Source organism: Rhinatrema bivittatum, chromosome 1 (assembly GCF_901001135.1).
Source record: "Rhinatrema bivittatum chromosome 1, aRhiBiv1.1, whole genome shotgun sequence".
Classification (NCBI taxonomy): Eukaryota; Metazoa; Chordata; class Amphibia; order Gymnophiona; family Rhinatrematidae; genus Rhinatrema; species Rhinatrema bivittatum.
Window position 1 is genome coordinate 746,502,191 of NC_042615.1, and position 18,146 is coordinate 746,520,336.

Consider the following 18,146-nt stretch of genomic DNA (forward strand, 5'->3'; position numbering starts at 1 on the left):
CGCAGAGCCAGCCTAGGAGTGGGGTAGGCGAGCAGAGCGAGTCCCCAGTACGTGCACTGGCCCCCGAGGAGCGGGTACCAGACAGGGTCCAGATCCAAGAGAGTCTCAGGAACACATAGGCTGTAGTCGAAGACATATGGAACTTGTTGCCAAGTCGGCTAGCTGAGGGAAAAGGTGGAGTTTAAGTACACCTGCCTGATGATGTCATCAAATGGAGACACCCTCAAGGATCCCGCCGATGAGGCTTCATAGGAGGGCCGGGTGGCGTGCGCTTGCCTAGGGGACCCAAAGTCGAGGAAGATGGCAGCGGTGGCATCCAGACCGCCATAAGGAGTCTCAGGGAATGCGGTGGAGAAAGCTGGCCCAAGCCGCGAGCATTCCTGGGGAGGGCAGGAGAGCAGTGTAGTAAGTAAGTACATGCAATTGCAGCCATCTGCGACCGATGGGCATAACAGCATCCAGTTAAACATTAATATATATTTAATTTCATAAAAAGCAGTGCGCATGACATGTTTTGCATGTTCTCAAATATCTTTCTATTTTGGGAACTTTATGGCAAGAAACAGATTGGTTCAAAAATATCAAATCCGTGTATGCCAAGCTTTTATTTTCTATTATTTCTACATATGCATTTCTTAATACTCAACAATATTGAAGAGCACCAATGACTTTGGACAGTGGATGGCTGTTTGATTTAAATTCATGCTTTGTAAATGAACAAACAGTAAACAGCATTATTCGTTTGGATTTTTAGAAAACTCTAGGCTAATATTTCTCCAAGGCTTCCAAGCACAAGAAGATAGCCTCTTTCAGTGGAAAGAAGCTCAGGAACCAGGGATGAGGGTAAAAGGTGGTAGTCTCAGGAGTAATCTTAGGAATTATTCCTTAACAGAGAGGGTAGTGGCTGGATTCATGGAAAAGCCTCCCATTGGAGGTGGTGGAGACAAAAACTGTATCTGAACTCAAGGAAACATGGGAAAAACACAAGGGATCTCTGAGGGATTGATGGGAATTGTAAAACTAAATTAGTTGGGCAGGTGAAAAGTCTAGATAGGCCATATGATCTGTTTCTGCTGTCACATTTCTATGTTTCTAAAACTTATTATCTCTGTGAAACCATCTCCAAGGGAGAGAGGGGATAAAGCTCATGCTACCATTTAAGTAAATTGTGCACAAAGAAAGGGCAATGCAACTAAGAAACATGAGCTGCCAGCCAGGAAAGGCTGGAATGAAATTGCAAAGGTTGCCAGACTGCATACTGTGAATGTACTTAAATGACCTTTGAATAGATAGGTCAGAGTCTCGGGTAGGGGATTTGCATGTCAAAGCCCCCTTGACTACTGCAGGTAATTTGTAGTGAAACGTTTTAAAAACAAAGGATGGGAAAATCCTAAATTACAAACTTTGACTGAAAGGGATTTGAGAGAAATGTACTGAGAAACAGTCCTAGAAAGCAAACAGATTTTCACCCTGACTAACAAGGTGAGTCAGAAACCTTGGGTGCCTAGTTCTCGGACAAAAGAAAGGAGAAAGAGCCAGGCAAGATGGGAAGGGTTTGAACATATTCTCTTTTCATATTCCTGCATTTGGCTGAGATGAGGTGATCCCTCCATGTTGGTTAACAGCAAATGACTGGCCATGATCTTAACTAAGCTAGAATTGCTGAGAGCCTAGTGGAGCAAGCAAGCCATGAGCCTAGTGGAGCTGTTAACCCAAGCAAAGGAAAACCCTCCTACCAAGGAAGAAGACAGTGGCAAGTAGAGTAAGGTCCTCCCCACCACAGGAGGACAGGGACCCTAGTGGCAGATCAGGAGGTGACCTCTGGTCCCCTAGGAGGCAGAAAACAAAGTCAATACCCATGTGTGACCCATATTTCACACAAACTGTCTAATCACATAGCAACCAACACCCAAAAATAAGGGTGTAACTAAGATGGCCATGGAAACCACTTCTCTGGTGCAGAGTCCACCCTTCCCAATCTGTTTGGGTGTGAAAAGTGCAATGTCATCCATCCCAGACCCACCAGAACTGTACCTGACAAGCCAGCCAGCAGAACAATTCCTGAGAATTATCTATAATATCTAACCCTCATGGGTTTTTTTTAGGTGGGGGATTACCTACCTACAAGGTCTATCCTTGAAATCCCTATTCCTGGTACAGGGATCTAATCCCTGGGGACCCATTCCCTAAGCTAAATACTGAAAACCATACTAACAGATGTCTAGGGGAGAATAAGATCAATAAAGGATCAGGAAAACCAGAGCCACTCATACCAGGCAATATATGAGTACATATATAACAAAATAACCAGTACCTGAAATTAAACCAGAAGGTAGCATAAGAGAGCCAAGAAGGGAAAAATTATAATATAAGAAAATAGACCACTATTCCAGAACTTCAAGCAATTTAAAACATGAGGAAATACACAGCAAAGTTTAAGAAATGCTCTCCAAATTAAGGTTTAGGCAAGCAAAGGTAGTACCTAGTGGTAAGAATGACAGTGTACACTATATAAATGTAAATGACAGGAATCAGTGCCCAAATATGTGGAGAGGCAGAGGTTTCCACCGCTGCTTTGGTTTTTCTGGTTATCAGAGTTTGGATGAGGTAACTGACAGGGAGTAACATCCACTCCAGTGGTGGAAGTTATGGTATCCAAACAAGTAGTACCATCACCATGACTTAAATCAAGGGGACAGGACACAGGACTGAAATCAGAGGGACCAGAGAAGGTAACAGGCTCATGGGTAGCAAGTGACAGAAAAGGGGCTCTGACTGGAATTACCAGTCCCACGACCCAGTAGACTTTATAAGGAGAAAAAGCAGATTTATGATAAAGTTGAGGCATTTCTTGAAAAAAAAGATTTCTGTATAAGGCACAATGAATATTAAATTTCCAGATATTTGGAGTGTGCTAATCTCCCTTCTTGTAGCTACCCTTGGCTATTGCCCAAGCCATATAAATGGACCTATCCATGTGTAGGTGATAATCAGCCCTAGAAAGATAATTCCAAGGAACCCTGAACATAGACTTATCTGCATTGACCCAGACTAAACCTTGATAAAGCCCACTGCCTATTTGTAGGATTAACCAAGATCCAAAACCCCAAGGCCACCGAGCAGCCATGTAGGCTACCAAGAAATGTAACTACAGAGGAATAAGGATCCTTCCTCTTAATATTCCTGTGGCATCAAAAAGTCAATCTATGAGTAAATCATCTTCTGATTCGGAGTCACAGGATAATAAATTGAGAATAATAAGGGCTAACACTAGGAAAGTGTGACATAGGAAACAAGTGACACTCGCCATAATCTTTTCCTTTCAAAATATCACAGGAGCAAGATTTTAAAAAGTGTCAATCAGATAATAAACATTGAGAAGTATGGATCTGAAAATTCATCAACAAGAGAAACAGACCACGATGAAAACAAAATAAACCTTCAGCAGCTAGGCACCTGGAGGCACTATCTACTTATTGGTAAAAATGTTTCATATACTAGATTTCTCAGTCTGAACACAACAGCCTGGGCTGTTGTGTTCAGAGCAACTGGGCTGAAAGTCCATCCACTTCCCCTTTTCCCAGATCTCAGAACAGAAAACACCAAGGCAAAGGAGAGAACCTCTATATCTCCCCCATCTTGCAGTCTTTGAAACCCACCACCGAAGCAAGAACAAGAAAATCAGTAGGCTAGCCAATGAGAACTTCCTTCAGGAAGGTCCTGAGGCAATGCAAAGAGAGTTCCCAAGAATTTCCCACAGTCCCTAGAAGAAACCAGCAAAAGCCAAATGGGTCCCAAAGTTCCACCAGCGAAAGTGTACACAATACCAGACCGACAGGGAATTCTAAAGATGTGGTTCTGCACTGAATTCATGGGACTAGAGCAAGAGTGGACGGACCATAGCCAGATAAACCAGTAACAATAAAGCAAGAACATAAAAAGGAATAAGACCACTAGGGATATTTGTAAATCAGAAAAAAAAAAAAAAAAAAAAGGCCAGAAGAGAGGCTAATAATACCAAAAGATTTACTGCAGGGGAAATTCCAACCAGACAGAGTAGTGGTGAAACCAAGTGGTATAGGAAATAAGATGTAAAACATTCACCTGGACATCCAGAAGCTACTCTGGACAGATTTCTGGCACCAAAATTGTGGAGCCTCATCAGATACCTGGGCAATTTGAGCCTCATCAGCCTCATCATCAGATACCTGGGAAATTTGCTCTGTCCAAGTGGGAAACACAGTCATTTGGGTAAAGTTTTTTATCTGGGAATTTACTTGTACATATAAGGAGATGAGCTGATGTCAATGTAACGCTGTTACCAGGTATCAAACTCTTTATAAGATTTGAGAGCAATAGTGGCAATTCACCAAGCATAGACAATCATTTAGCTTGCATGTGAGGGCCAGAGTTGAGGAAAGGTTACCTGACCACAGAACTAGCTGTTAGCCTTTCTTACTAAGAAAACAACTCACATGGGGATTCATGGGTGAAGGTACTTTCCACATCTCTACTACCAAATACGTGCTTGTCACAGAGATAACATGTTCAACAATGTCCTTAAAGTTTGAATGCAAGGTTTTATTGTGTACAGGCAAGCAAGAAAGAGTTCAGTTGTCAGTATCAAACCAAATAAATTATATCAAATTCACAGTCCCCCGACACGGGCCATGTTTCGAAGAGACTGCGTCGGGAGGGAACCCACAAGTTGTTAGGGAAACATCTAAGCAAAGGGTAGTGACATGTTGAAGATATTGAATCCCCATAAGTAAAGAGAGAAGTATGATGAAACCTTTTAAATACTTAGAGCAGGGGTCGGGAACCCATGGCTCGCGAGCCAGATATGGCTCTTTTGAGGGCTGCATCTGGCTCGCAGACAAGTGTCGCCATACTTCGCGGTTCCCCGCTGACCCAGCTGCTCCCCGGTCCTCCGCCGCCCGGGCTTAAAATGCTGTCAGCCCGGGCGGAACGCGGCAGGACAGCTGGAGTCAGCGGCACCGGCGTGCTCTCTTCTCCTCCCCCCCCCCCCCCGCGGCCCGGAAGAGGAAGTGGAGAGCATCGGGTGCCTGCGCGGGAAGAAGAGACCACACTAGCGTGGTCTCTTCTTCCGCGCAGGCACCCGATGCTCACCACTTCCTCTTCCGGGCCGCGGGGGGGAGGAGAAGAGAGCACGCCGACTGGAGTCATCCGGGTGCCTGCGCGGGAGTCATCGGGTGTCAGCTGGGTGCCAGCGCTGGAGTCATCGGGTGCCTGCGCGGGTCTTCCCGCGCAGGCACCCGATGCTCTCCACTTCCTCTTCCGGGCCGCGGGAAGAAGAGAGCACGCCGGTGCTCTCTTCTTCCCGCGGCCCGGAAGAGGAAGTGGAGAGCATCGGGTGCCTGCGCGGGAAGACCCGCGCAGGCACGCTAGTGTCCGGGAAGAAGACTGCAGCGCGGCTCGGAGGAAAACGAAAATCTTCAACCGCGGCCGATGGGACTCCGCCTTCGCCTCCGCGAGGGCTGAAAATGAAGGAGGTTAGTGTTGGGAGGTGGCTGCTGCTGCCGCGAGTTCCCGGGGGGGGGGGGGGGAGAGAGAGAGTGAATGAGCGAGCAAGCATGTGCGTTTGAGATCCTGTGTGTGTGAGTGAGAGATTGCATGTATGTGAATGATTGAGAGCCTGTATATGTGAAAGAGAGTATGTCTGTGATTGAGATCCTGCCTGTGAGAGAGAGAGCATGAATGTAAGTTTACCATTGGGAACCTGTATGTGTAAGTTTGTAATTGAAAACCTGTTTGTTTGAAAGAGTATGTGTGTATGATTGAGATCCTTTGTGTGTGAGAGAGATCATGTGTATGTATGATTAAGAGCCTGTGTGTATAAGTAAGAGAGAGATCATGTGTGTCTGACAGCTGGTTTAGGTGATGGAGCATGTGAGTATGTGATTGAGAGCCTGTGTTTAAATGAGAGAGAGAGAGGACCATGTGTGTCTGTGTGATTGAGAGCTGATTTAGGTGAGGGAGCATGTGAGTATGTGATTGAGAGCCTGTGTTTAAATGAGAGAGAGAGACCATGTGTGTATGTGTGTGATTGAGAGCTGATTTAGGTGAGGGAGTATGTGATTGAGAGCCTGTGTGTAAATGAGAGAAAGAGAGGACATGTTTGTAAGCATGTGAATGAGAGTCTGTGTGTGAGAGAAAAAGACAGCATGTATTTATGTGATTGAAAGCCTGTGTGTGTGTGTAAGCGTGAAAAGATAGACAGCATGTGTGTAAATGTGTAATTAAGAGCCTATATAAGTGAGAGAGAAAAAACATTTGTATATGTGAGTGACTGAGAGCATGTGTGTATAGGTGTGTCATTGAGAGCCAGTGTGAGAGAGAGCGCTGGTATGTGACTGAGAGAGGAGAAAGTTCCAAGCAAACCACCCCACCTCCTGCTAATTCAGAACAATCTCAGGACACCTGGATATCAAATGTTCCCAGGTATGCAGAGCAAAAAAATTTTTGTATCCTTATTATTTTTCATTACTGGATCTTTGTGTCTGCTATTTTGAAATATTTTGTTGGTATCTGGAAATGTTTTATATGAGTTTTTAATTATTGGATATTCCACTCATCAGCTGTTTCGAAATATGTTCTTTTTGTTAGTACAGTTTACTGCTGATGATTTTATATTTCTTGATTTGTTTTATAAGGATGTGTGATGTTTCTTTTTTCCTTTGTTACACTGCATACAGAGACTCTGGCTTGTTGCAGTTTCCAATTCAGTTTTTGTCTGCATGCTTCTTGTTATGCGTTTTGGTCTCTTTATTCTATGTTAGGTGAGGGACAGCACGTGATTCAGGTGAGGTTTTCTGCTGGCGTGTAGTTTCTGTGTAGGACTCTATAGCAGCCTGACTTGGTCCGTTTTCCTAATAGGAGATGTATTGGTGTCTTAAGGCCTGGTGTAATATTTTCAGAGACTTATTGTACTTTAAAAGTGTGATCTTACATAAAATGCACACATTTACTTGTATTTAGTTTTAAACATATTGTATGGCTCTCATGGAATTACATTTTAAAATATGTGGCGTTTATGGCTCTCTCCGCCAAAAAGGTTCCTGACCCCTGACTTAGAGGATCGTTTAGATTGGAGAAACTTTTTCAATGGGTTTATTGGGGAAATGACAAGAACAGAGCAAATGAAGATGCTCTGTACATTGAATGAAGTGATCAAATTTACTGATACAAAATTGTTCAAAGTTGTTAAATCATAAGAGATTTGTGAAAATCTACTAGAGGACCTTGTGAAACTAGGAGCCTGGGCATCCAAATGGCATGACGTTTTAATGTGGATAAGTGCAAAGTGATGCACGTATGGAAGAACACTGCAAGGTTCCTCATTGGGAGTCACCACCCAGGAAAAGGATGTAGACATCATCATGAATGTTGAAATTCTCTTATCAGTGTGCAGTGGATTATTAGGAAAGGAATGAAGAATAAAACATAGAATCAAAATGCCTCTGTATCACTCTATGGGGCAACAGCACCTTGAGTATTGTGTGCAATTCTGGTCACCACATCTCAAAAAAGATATAGCGGAATGAGAAAAGTTAGAGAAGGGTGACAAAAATTATAAAGAGGATGGAACTATTCATCCATAGGAGGAAGGACTAAAGAGCTTAGGGCTTTTCAGCTTGGAGAAGAGTCAGTTTAGGGGAGTTATGATAGAGGTCTATAAAGAAATGAATGAGTGGAACAGGTAAACATGAATCAATTTACTCTTTCAAAATGTAGAAAGACTAGAGGTATGTAATGAAATTATTAGGTAATACATCTAAGACAAATAGGAGAAAATATATATATATTTTTACTCAATGCAAAATTTAACTCTGGAATTCATTGCTGGAGGATGTGGCAAAAACAGTGTAGGTGGGTTTAAAAAAGGTTTGAACAAGTTCTTAGAAGAAAAGGCTTATTAAGTTGGACTTGAAGTAATCCACTGCTTATCTCTGAGATAAGTAGCATGAAATCTATCCTTTTGAGATCCTGCCAGTGCTATTGTGACACTTGAAAAAAGGATATTGGTCTTGATGGACCTCCAGTATGACAAATCTTATGTTCTTAAGCTCTTAGAGACCCATTTTCTTTCAAAAATGATTGGTTTGCTAATTTCCTAACTTTTCATAATGTCCCTACCCTAAATGACTCATTGAATATTAATGCAACAGATTTCACCATTTCACTCAACAGCTTTTCCCAGACTTGGATATATCCCATCTGGCCTTTGATTTAATTGGGTGGAGTTCATGTAGAATTTTCCACACACTATCTTCTGAAATGATTTAAAGGATAATATTTGGATTCAGGGCAAGTTTACAGCATTAATATCTGGTACCCAATACATCAACTGTTTGTTTTGCCATTACAAAATGGCCACTGTGCAGACAAAGCAAACTTTGTCCCTAACAGATACATTTATCTTATGCTACATAATTGTGAATATTTATCTGGGTAAATGTATGCTATGTTTGTTGCCTGCCTTTACAAGCTGCAGATTTGCAGCTTTATTCAATGCAAAAGACTTGATTAGAAAATTAAAATAAATCTCAATGTATTCTATCCTTTGCAATATTGATGATAAAATTATTATCCATGTTAATTTCAACTTTCTGTTTTTGGAATTGTCTAGGGGTCATGTCCTAAAGCCACGTAACTCTTAATTTACATAGTGATTCCTGCACTTTTAGTTCATAATAGACATGAAACAGTTACATTATTTGAATCCAAATCACTGTAAAGGAATTAGTCAGAATTAATCATGTAGTTAGGAATGTATGAACATCAGTCACAGAGATGTTTTCAAGTTGGGTCATTCTGGATCTGCTGTTAGAAATTGTTTATACATATATGCTGAGAAACTTGGAGAAATCCCAGGCTCCAGATTGCCTGGTGCCTAAAACTGTGTGTCTGGAACTGCCCCAGACTTATCACAAGCTGCAGCTGCTCCTAATGCCAGCACATGCTTTGTTGAAGATGTGAGACTAGACCAAGTCTCTAGGGCAGGGGTGGGCAATTCCAGTCCTCAAGGGCCAGAAACCTGTCAAGGTTTTAGGATATCCTAATGAATATGCATGACATAGATTTGCATACAACTGAGGCAGAGTGCATGCAAATCTCTCTCATGCATATTCATTAGGGATATCCTGAAAACCAGACTGTTTTGTGGCCCTCGAGGACCAGAAGTGCCCACCCCTGCTCTAGGGTAAGATTTCAGCTAGCATGGGAGAAAGGGGAAGTGGGGGTAAACAGGCTGATGGGAGAAGAGGGGGGAAGAGGGGGGAAACAGAACATGATGGCAGATCTATTTGGCCCATCCAGCCTGCCAGTCCATATCTTTTGCTCAGCTTTATAAACTCTCTCTCTCTCTCCCTCAAAAATCCTCTGCATGGGGAGGTTCTTCCATGTGTATACCACGCTTTCCATAAAGAAATATTTCTTTAAAATTTTTGAGTCTACCACCTTTCACCCTCATTCTCTGACAAATAATTCCAGAAGCTCCTTTCTGTTAAGAAGACTGCCTCATGTGCATTTATTCTTTGGATATAATTGTCTCGTATGTCTCCCCCTTCCCTCCAGGGTATACATATGTAGATCTTTTGTCTGTCCCCATATACTTTGAGGAAGACCATTGATCATTTTAGTAGCTGCCTTTCAGACTATTTGGTTTATATCCTTTTGAAAGCGCAGTCTCCAGAACTGTACACAGTACTCCAAATGAGATCTTACCAGGGATTTATGCAGAGGCCATATTACTTTTTTTTTTCCCCTGATGACGATTACTTTCCTTATGCATCCAAGCATCTTTTTGGGGTTTCCCATGACCTTATCGACAAGATCATCGAGGTCGATATTCAAATGCTACTTAGCTGAATAAGTAGAACTTATCCTGATAAGTGGCAGCTGCTGAATATCTGGTCATGTTCAGTGGTCACCACTTAGCTGGATAAATCACATATCCAGCTAAGTAGATAGTCACTGGGCATAACTGGACAGCAGTACTTATCTGGCTAACTGAGGGAGGGTGATTTTTTTTTTTTTTTTAAGCCACAATAGTTTATTGCAGGAAGAGCCAAATACCACAGTGAGGGAGATGTCCCCATAATATTTGGCCCCTTCCTGTCAAATTATCGCAGCATTACCATGGCATAATTTTTTATCACGGCACAAACGCATGACAAAAAAATCTTGCCGTAGTAAGGGACCTTCTCACACAATGGCAGCTCACCTTAACCAGCGCTGCTATCACTTAAAGGGCCAACAACTCGAAAAAATGGCCCCCCAAAAAAATCACCTGGGGGTCAGTCATCCCCCCCCCCCAATCCCAGGGATCGTACCTTGCCTTGTCATGTGATATGGGGGGGGGCAAGGTCAGATCGCCCTGGGCCCCCAGCTGGCTGTTGAAGACACCTATTCGAGGTACTGGGAGTTAGGGGGTTGGGGTCGGGGGGGGGGGGCACCTGCCCTCCCTAGACCACCAGTCTACTGTTTTTAGGATGGGAATAGAGGATATTAGAAACCAAGGATTTTATCTTTGGAAGCCGGGGGTGGGAGGGGAGCCTATCCTCTATCAATGGGGTTCTTTGGCCTTGAAGGGGAGGTGGAGAAAGGAAAGGTGGGGGCGGACAGGGGTCAAAATCGACCCCTGGGGTGACCTTTTTTTTGCCTTTCAGGAGGGTGATTGTCGAGCATCCTTGCCCTTTAAATTTCACACAGGAGCATCGGGGACCTGCATGCTCCCTCTGGATAATAACTACACCCCCTTCAAAAGTCAGCTGCATTATTTTAATTAGGAGTGGATTGCTTATGCATAATCTGCTTTGCATTCATTAGGCAAGTTCATGCATGCAAAGCAGCTTATTTCCATAGAGGAGGAAATCTTTTGTTATAATCACGTGATAGCACTGCGATATCGCTCGATTAAACAGCATTTAATGCACGTTACACACTGTTTTACTTGTGATATCGCCATCTCGCAACTTATTAAATCTAGACCTTAGCCTGATAAATAGCGATATTTAGGCGTAGCCGGTTAACTGGATAAGTTAGATCTGCTCCATGTAACTTAGCCGGATAAGTCGTATCCAGCTAAGTAATGGCAATTATTAGGATATTTAGCAGCATAGCTGTGCTGCTCAATATCCCATGTAAGTTAGCCAGATAAGCTTCGTTAGTTTGTTAGCTCTGCCTGTCATGGACTGACTAATGATTTTGGTATTATTGTATTTGGTCTGTGGGTGCATTTCATAGGAACTATGTGACCCTCAGTTGTGAGGGGTCTCAGTATCCCTAGAAACCACCAAGGGATAGCTTGCAGACACAGATCTTGCCCAGGGACAAGCAGAAACCCAGTTGGTGAGGTTGCCAGTGTAAAAGCAAGTGCGCAGGTACAGTGGGCCTGTGCAGAACTTGGCAGGACCCTTCAAGGGGCCTCAGAGTTAACCCTGCATGGATATTAGGGGTGGTGCTGCAGCGAAACGTGGCAATCAGTAATAATATTTCTAGATTTCTCCAAAGTTGGCAACCCTGCCACATACCCAGCAAGTTCCCCCCCCCCCCCTTTCCCTACCTTCCACAGTATTTGCCCGCCTAGGGAAGCAGAGGCCAGGGAGGTTGGCTGGATGGTGGTATGGGGTGACTGTATGTGTGTGTATGATGCACTCTCTCTCTTTCACCATCCCTGCTCCCTATCGACTTCCTTCCCTTTTCTTATACCTTTTTCCCTTCTCTCAATCCCCTCTGGAGACCCTAATCCTGGGAAAGACAAGTGTACAATAATGAGGATTTCTGCACTCTGTTTTTCCAAACCTGTATTCTTAGGGGGATGAGGTTCCCCCCCAGAGTTCAAAGGAAATGGATGTACAGTGGGGAGTTCTAGGAACCACTATCCTTATCTGGCTTTCCCTGACAGCCCTGCAGACTTCACAGCTTGGTGCTACCAGTGCCGATTTCCCTGTGGCCTGCAGCTGCCATCCACGGCTGCCAAAATCTCCTTATGGCTGGGCTGCAGCCTCTCTCTCCCAAGTGTCCCCTCCTGTGCAAGCAGTATTAATGCCAGCAATGCATAGCACAGCCAGTCAGTGGTGGCCTTGTACCAGCAGGCCCTGCCCATGCCGTTCTGACATGCTGCCTCTTACACTTCTGACCAAGTATCTGAGTTGGCAGTAGCAGCAGAATGCACTCCCACTGCATTTCAAGCTGCTTCTACTATTGCTGCAGGGGCCGGGTGAAATTCAGCTAAGAGCCTCATTGGACCTTTGGGGGCATAGTTTGGATCCCCTGCCCCTAAATGCATGACCCTGTGTTTTTTAGCATTAAATCTTAGCTGCTAAATGCTAGGACCATGCCTCAAGCTTCACAAAATTCCCACCTTGAGTTTTCCACACCTTCCAAGGAATCTACCCTTATGCAATGTTGCTTATAAAATGTTAAAATGAACCAAACTGAGGACGAGACTGAAGCAGAGCAATGCAAAAACGTTAAAAATAAACAAAGCTAAAAAGTTATTAGAAAAATAATTTTGCTTGGCTCCTAAAACTTTTGGCTGGCATGCAAGCTTTCTAAATATTTTTACACCTCAGTTAGACTGCAAATATTTGTACTGTGCTTCCCGCCTGCGCTTATGAAATGTGGAAACAGATGATAGACTGCCAGGCTGCTCTTTTTTTTTTTTTTTCTACAAATCCATCAGGGTATTCTGTTTTTTGACCAGTGTTTTGGTTCAAGAATTAGTGACTGTGGCAGAAAAGGAATACTAAAATTTCATATAAAAGTCCATTGCACCAGGATACTATGGAATATTGCCAACTACTGTAAATTGCTGGCAGTCTGTGCTTTCGTTAGACACAGGTCTGCAACCACTGTGATGCCACCGACGTCAACATTGCTAATCACAAGTTCTTGTAGCAGATTCACAGTAGAACCAACGAATGTTGCAGATTATCATAAATTTAACACAAAATTAAGGGTGGAATAACATCAGAGTAAGAGAGACCACCTATTTACACCCCAGATCGCTCTTAATTTGGATACATTTTTTTTTTTTTTAATTGTGATCTCTTTGAAATCGCACGGGTGTTGCATGTCCACTTTTGTTTCCTGAAATTTGCTACACAGGATTAGGGAATTTTAGTTTATTTAGCTACATGTTTGATCAAACCTGTAAGCAGTCAGTGTAAATCCATGTAGAATGCATGCTGAGAGTGAGACGCAGTGTATGATTGTTTCATACAAAATGTCCATCAATAACAAATGGTTAGAGTGACCTTTTTGGTCCCTAACATTTTCCTGTATTTCTCCTTAGCGTTGGGTGCATGTATACTGCTTAACAGCTACTGAGGTGTTATGTGTAACATGAAGAGTGCTATAATGTCAGTCCTAGCAGTTATACACATTGTTCCTCCAAGTTCTTTGTATATAAATTGTATTCTCCCCGTTCATTGTAAGATATTATCCAAGTTTCATTCACCCTGTTCATTGTAAGACGTTATACTTTATACTGTCAATGTAATTTGTTGAAATGTAAACCGAAGTGATTAGTAACTCTGTTACCTGAACCTCGGTATATAAAGCTGTTAAATAAATAAATAAATAAATAATGATGTGCAGGTTCAGTAAGTAATGGCTTCGTATCATTCTTGGAGAAATGCAGTGAACAAAACAAATAGCTTGATGTACCAAAGGGCTTCGCTCATTGTCTATGTACAGATGCCTAGTACAGCTGACCTCAAGCTCCCAGACTTATTTCAGTCGCTTTTATTATATTATTTCTAAAGTACAAGACCAGAAAAATATTGCCACTGAACAAAAAATAATTTGTGTTTTTTGAGACATCCTTTTGTCCCTATTTAAGACAGGTCATAGTGCATGTACGCATCTAACCAAAGGGTTACGGTATGTATCTAGACCCTTGGGCGAGAAAACTGCCATAAATGTCGCCATGTACTTTCATAGTTTGGCTACATTTAGCTGCTTTCCAGTTAGGTATTTCAGGGGGCATGTTAGTGTTGGGAGTGGAGGAAAAGCATGCACGTAAAATTGTATGTTCGCCTGTGCACATCATTTCTCCCTCGCAATCCTGGCCAGACAAATAGCAGGTGCAAAGTACGAGGTACTTTTGTATCCACATAACGTAGGAAAATTTTGAAAGGTAAACTACCCAGTGTAGTGACTCTTTGAAAAACCTCTAAAAGTTGCACACTAAACCTGGACAGTGCAATGCAGTGAAAATCTCTCCCATTTAACATCAATGCGATAGGAAAAGTGGAGTTCTTTATTTTTTATTTTTAAAATTCCTTACTGCTGCCAACAGGGCAGATCTTATATTTTATTTATTTATTTATTTTATATACCGACATTCGATCTGAGATATCACATCAGTTTACAGTCAGGTACTGTAGGTATTTCTTTATCCCCAGAGGGCTTACAATCTAAGTTTTGTAAGTTTTATATATTTTAGTGCCTTCAGTTTATGAAAATTTTTATCACAGGACTTGAAACATACATTGAAGTTACTTATGGGGAGAGACCTAAAATCAGTAACTGAATAGATCATAAAACAGAGTCCAGGGCACAGTTCTTCATCATCCCAGTGTCAATAGTAGGATGCTGAGCACAGGTTAAAGTGGAAAAAGGAAAGTTTTGTAGTCCAGTCTAATACCACCACAGAGTCTTTTGGGGGGACTTTTTGGTTTAGTAAAGAATACTTTATGTTGAGAATAAATATACCTTTAAAAGAAAATTCCTTGTTTTGCTGCAGTTAAAAGTAATGTACAGACAATTTTAGATAAATCAATGTATTGTCAAACATTGTATGCGCAGTCAGGAAAGAGACTGGTTAGGATTAGGTGACAGAAGGATTAGTGCTAGCTATATAGTATGCTCGCTTTTTCTGGTAGCAGTTCTTAAAGAGGAAGCATATTGTACAAAAAAACATGGCTTTTCTCTCTAAATCCATTTTCTTTGCAAATTTGCAGAAGAAAAAGCACATTTCACAAAAAAAAAAAAAAAAAGAAATGCATCCAAAGCAAGGAAATGCATTTGAAGTGACCTTTAAGACAGGCAAAGAATTCAGCAGAATCATTTGTGATATTCAAGAGTAGCTTGCTTTTAATTTCTGGGTTATTGATAGTTTGAGACAGAAAACTATGTGTTCACCTTTATTTCTCCTTTTTTTGGGAAGAGGTGTGATTGTATTTTGCATAAGCCATAAAATGTATATAATAGATTTTAAATAAAGAAGTACCGATAGGACTCAGTGTTGTACAGTCACCTGCCAGACCTTGCCCCCAGAGAGATTAGTCGGCATGAAGAAAGCCTAAACTATTTGGAAGGAATATATTTGGAGCTACTTGTGATATAACATCTCCTGGACCTGCTCGTGTTTTGCCAATAAAATTGAATTTAAATATGAAAATCTGCTTACGGACAAATTTGACAGCTGTTCCCTCCCCTCTCCTCTCCACCCTTCTCCAGCACCCAGTTAAAATTATGCCAACTTGGACATAAGATCCTTTCAGCAAAATGAAAAGGTATCGTGCAAGGTGATGAAAGTATCTTACTGACTGTCGTCTTTGCCATACCCTATCATAAAAATAATGAAAGCTGAACTCCTAGCTAGCCCAGACTTTCAGTAAAAGCTTGTGATAAAACTGCTATACAATGGAAATCATTTAGGAGTCCATGCTGTGCCACATAGGGAGACATTGAGCCTAACTACTTACCCTGCAGTTAGAATCCTATCAAAATATGTTTGCAGCAAGTTTACTTTGCACTAGGATTAGTTGTGCAGTTGTAGTGGTATTAAAGCTTAAAACTTTCTGCCACGATTAATGCATCATTTTGAACCCCATGCTCATTGTTCATACTGGTGAAGGTATGCACCTGTTTCATGATTTTAACCCTAAGTGGATTGTGAGTTACCATATTTTGAAGAAGTGTTTTCACTTCTGCTAGAAGTTTTGTGCCAGCAGCAGAAAAATCTGTGATGTCACAAAACTCCCTAGTTAGCATGATGGGAGGTACTGATGCGTTCCAGTAGCACTGCTGCCACAAGCTCCCAGCAGTAGCAAAATTCTTTCTCCAGACCAGTCTTGTTCAGTTTATTATTCAAGTCAAGAATATCTCATTTACTTTTGGGACACATTCATTTGATTGGACAATCAGCTGCCTTCAATTTTAAGCATGACTATCCCCTCTATAGAAGTAAAGTGGGCTGGTCAACTTCTAGCCATGACTTGTTTTGGAGAGCAGATAAATATGGCATTTACAAGTACTTTACAAATACTTTTTTGTCATGTTAAACAATTTCTGAACATAAGTCCATTCTTTTGAAAGGGTGTTGACCAGATGGATTTGTTTGGCGATATGTCTACGCCGCCTGACCTCAATAGCCCAACAGTAAGTAAAGATCTGTTGTGTATTAACATGCCGAAAGCCACCATTTAAAAAGAAAGGTAGGTAACTTAGACCAAAACCATGGGGTCTGTCTACTAAACTGCAATGCACATTAATGTATGGCCAACAATGAAAGCTATGGTAAATCATGCACGGCAGCATTCATCACTGTGCACCACAAGTTAGTAAAGAGATCCTATTACACGTTAAAGGAGTAATGCTTCTGACCTTCATACAGTAATGTAATTAATACTCCAAAGGGGGAACTGTCTTGGTATAGTAGTGCCCCTCAAGGACAGGTACTACACTGCTTAGCAGAATTGGGAAAATGCACACATCTATTAAAAATATCCACTCTTCTATGTCATTCTCAACCTTTGGCTAAGTTCAAATGTACAGATGGAGCCATCCATTTTTGGCCTTTTTGTGATTGAAAGTGTATGCAATATTGGGGGTGGGGGGGAGATTAATACCCTGCCATTCCAACCCATTGGGGAGTCAAGTGTTACAAACATAGCCAAAAGAGGAGGAATAAACTTCCTGGTAAAAACCACATTTTATACATCTGTCACTCATCTGCAGCAACATCATTTCTTTATGGCATGCCTTCCCAGCCAGAGGAAGCAGGACATCTTACTGATAGTTAATGGGATTGGATTTAAGATTTTCATGTCTTTATAGAGCCCCAAACTTCTAAAATACTTGAAAATGTGTCTTGTGGTATGTGATACTCTAATAAGATGCAGCATTTTTTCAACACATTTCTCCTTTTGTTATGCAGTAAAAATGAACCCTTTGAATGTCTGTGTGTCATAATATACTGTAATAGAACTTTTTTTCCCCTATAATGTTGGAGGCATGACTCTCTTGCTGAACTATATAAGCTAGAGGAGTGAATACGTTTGCTCATGCACACTGTTTTGTTAACTAACCATGAATTCTTTTCTTTCCAACAAAATAGGAAAGTAAAGATATCTTGTTAGTGGATCTGAACACTGAAATCGACACCAATCAGAACTGTGTAAAAGGAAATCCCTTCTCACAGAATGGCATCATCACAGCTTCTTCCTCACTTCCTAGACCAAAACCACAGTCCCCTTTCTTGCCTGAAAATCCTTTTTCTGCCAATCTCAGCTTCTTTCCTACCCCCAATCCAGATCCCTTTAGTGATGATCCTTTCAAAGCACCTGACCAATCAACAATTTCATCTTCATTTGATTGCTTACAAACCTCAAATCAGAGCAAAGAAAATTTAACTTTGATCTTGAATGGTTCAGTGAGTAATGGTGCTGTAAATGGACATGTGGACTATTTTGGGCAACAGTTTGACCAGATTTCTAACAGAACTGGCAAACAAGAAACAAAGACAGGCCAATGGCCTTTTGAGGGCAATGACGCACTACCCTCAGCAAGGAGTCAGAACGGGGCTCATGAAAGTGTGCAGAATGGTTTTCTGATCAAATCTCTACAAAACCCATTTTTGGAAAACTCTGCCAAAGGACAGTGTCTACCAAATGGAGTGACACAGGACTCAGAGAGTAACTCCATTCACAAAGCAGACCCTGTCCAGTCCATGTCACCAGACTCCATAACCATTAGCCCTCCTCCGCAAAGCACCAAGCCGGGACGGGGCAGGAGAGCAGTGAAGGTGAACGGCAATTTGTTTCTGTCTTTTTTTTATAGTGCTTTTAAGCAGAGCATAATGTAATACTATAATGTGTTTATTGAGGAAA

General features: G+C 41.9%; 1 protein-coding gene across 10 annotated transcripts in view; it reads left to right on the forward strand.

The window, feature by feature from the left end:
• The window catches only part of DAB2 (DAB adaptor protein 2), a 259,005-nt gene that overhangs the window by 189,801 nt on the left and 51,058 nt on the right, over positions 1-18,146 (forward strand). For 9 of the 10 annotated variants that reach the window (XM_029578230.1, XM_029578240.1, XM_029578259.1 and 6 more), the window contains 2 exons: positions 16,354-16,416; positions 17,375-18,061. In XM_029578230.1, coding sequence (XP_029434090.1) covers positions 16,354-16,416; positions 17,375-18,061 — 750 coding nt within the window. The remainder of the gene's footprint in view (positions 1-16,353; positions 16,417-17,374; positions 18,062-18,146) is intronic. The other variant, XM_029578289.1, reaches the window with a different exon arrangement.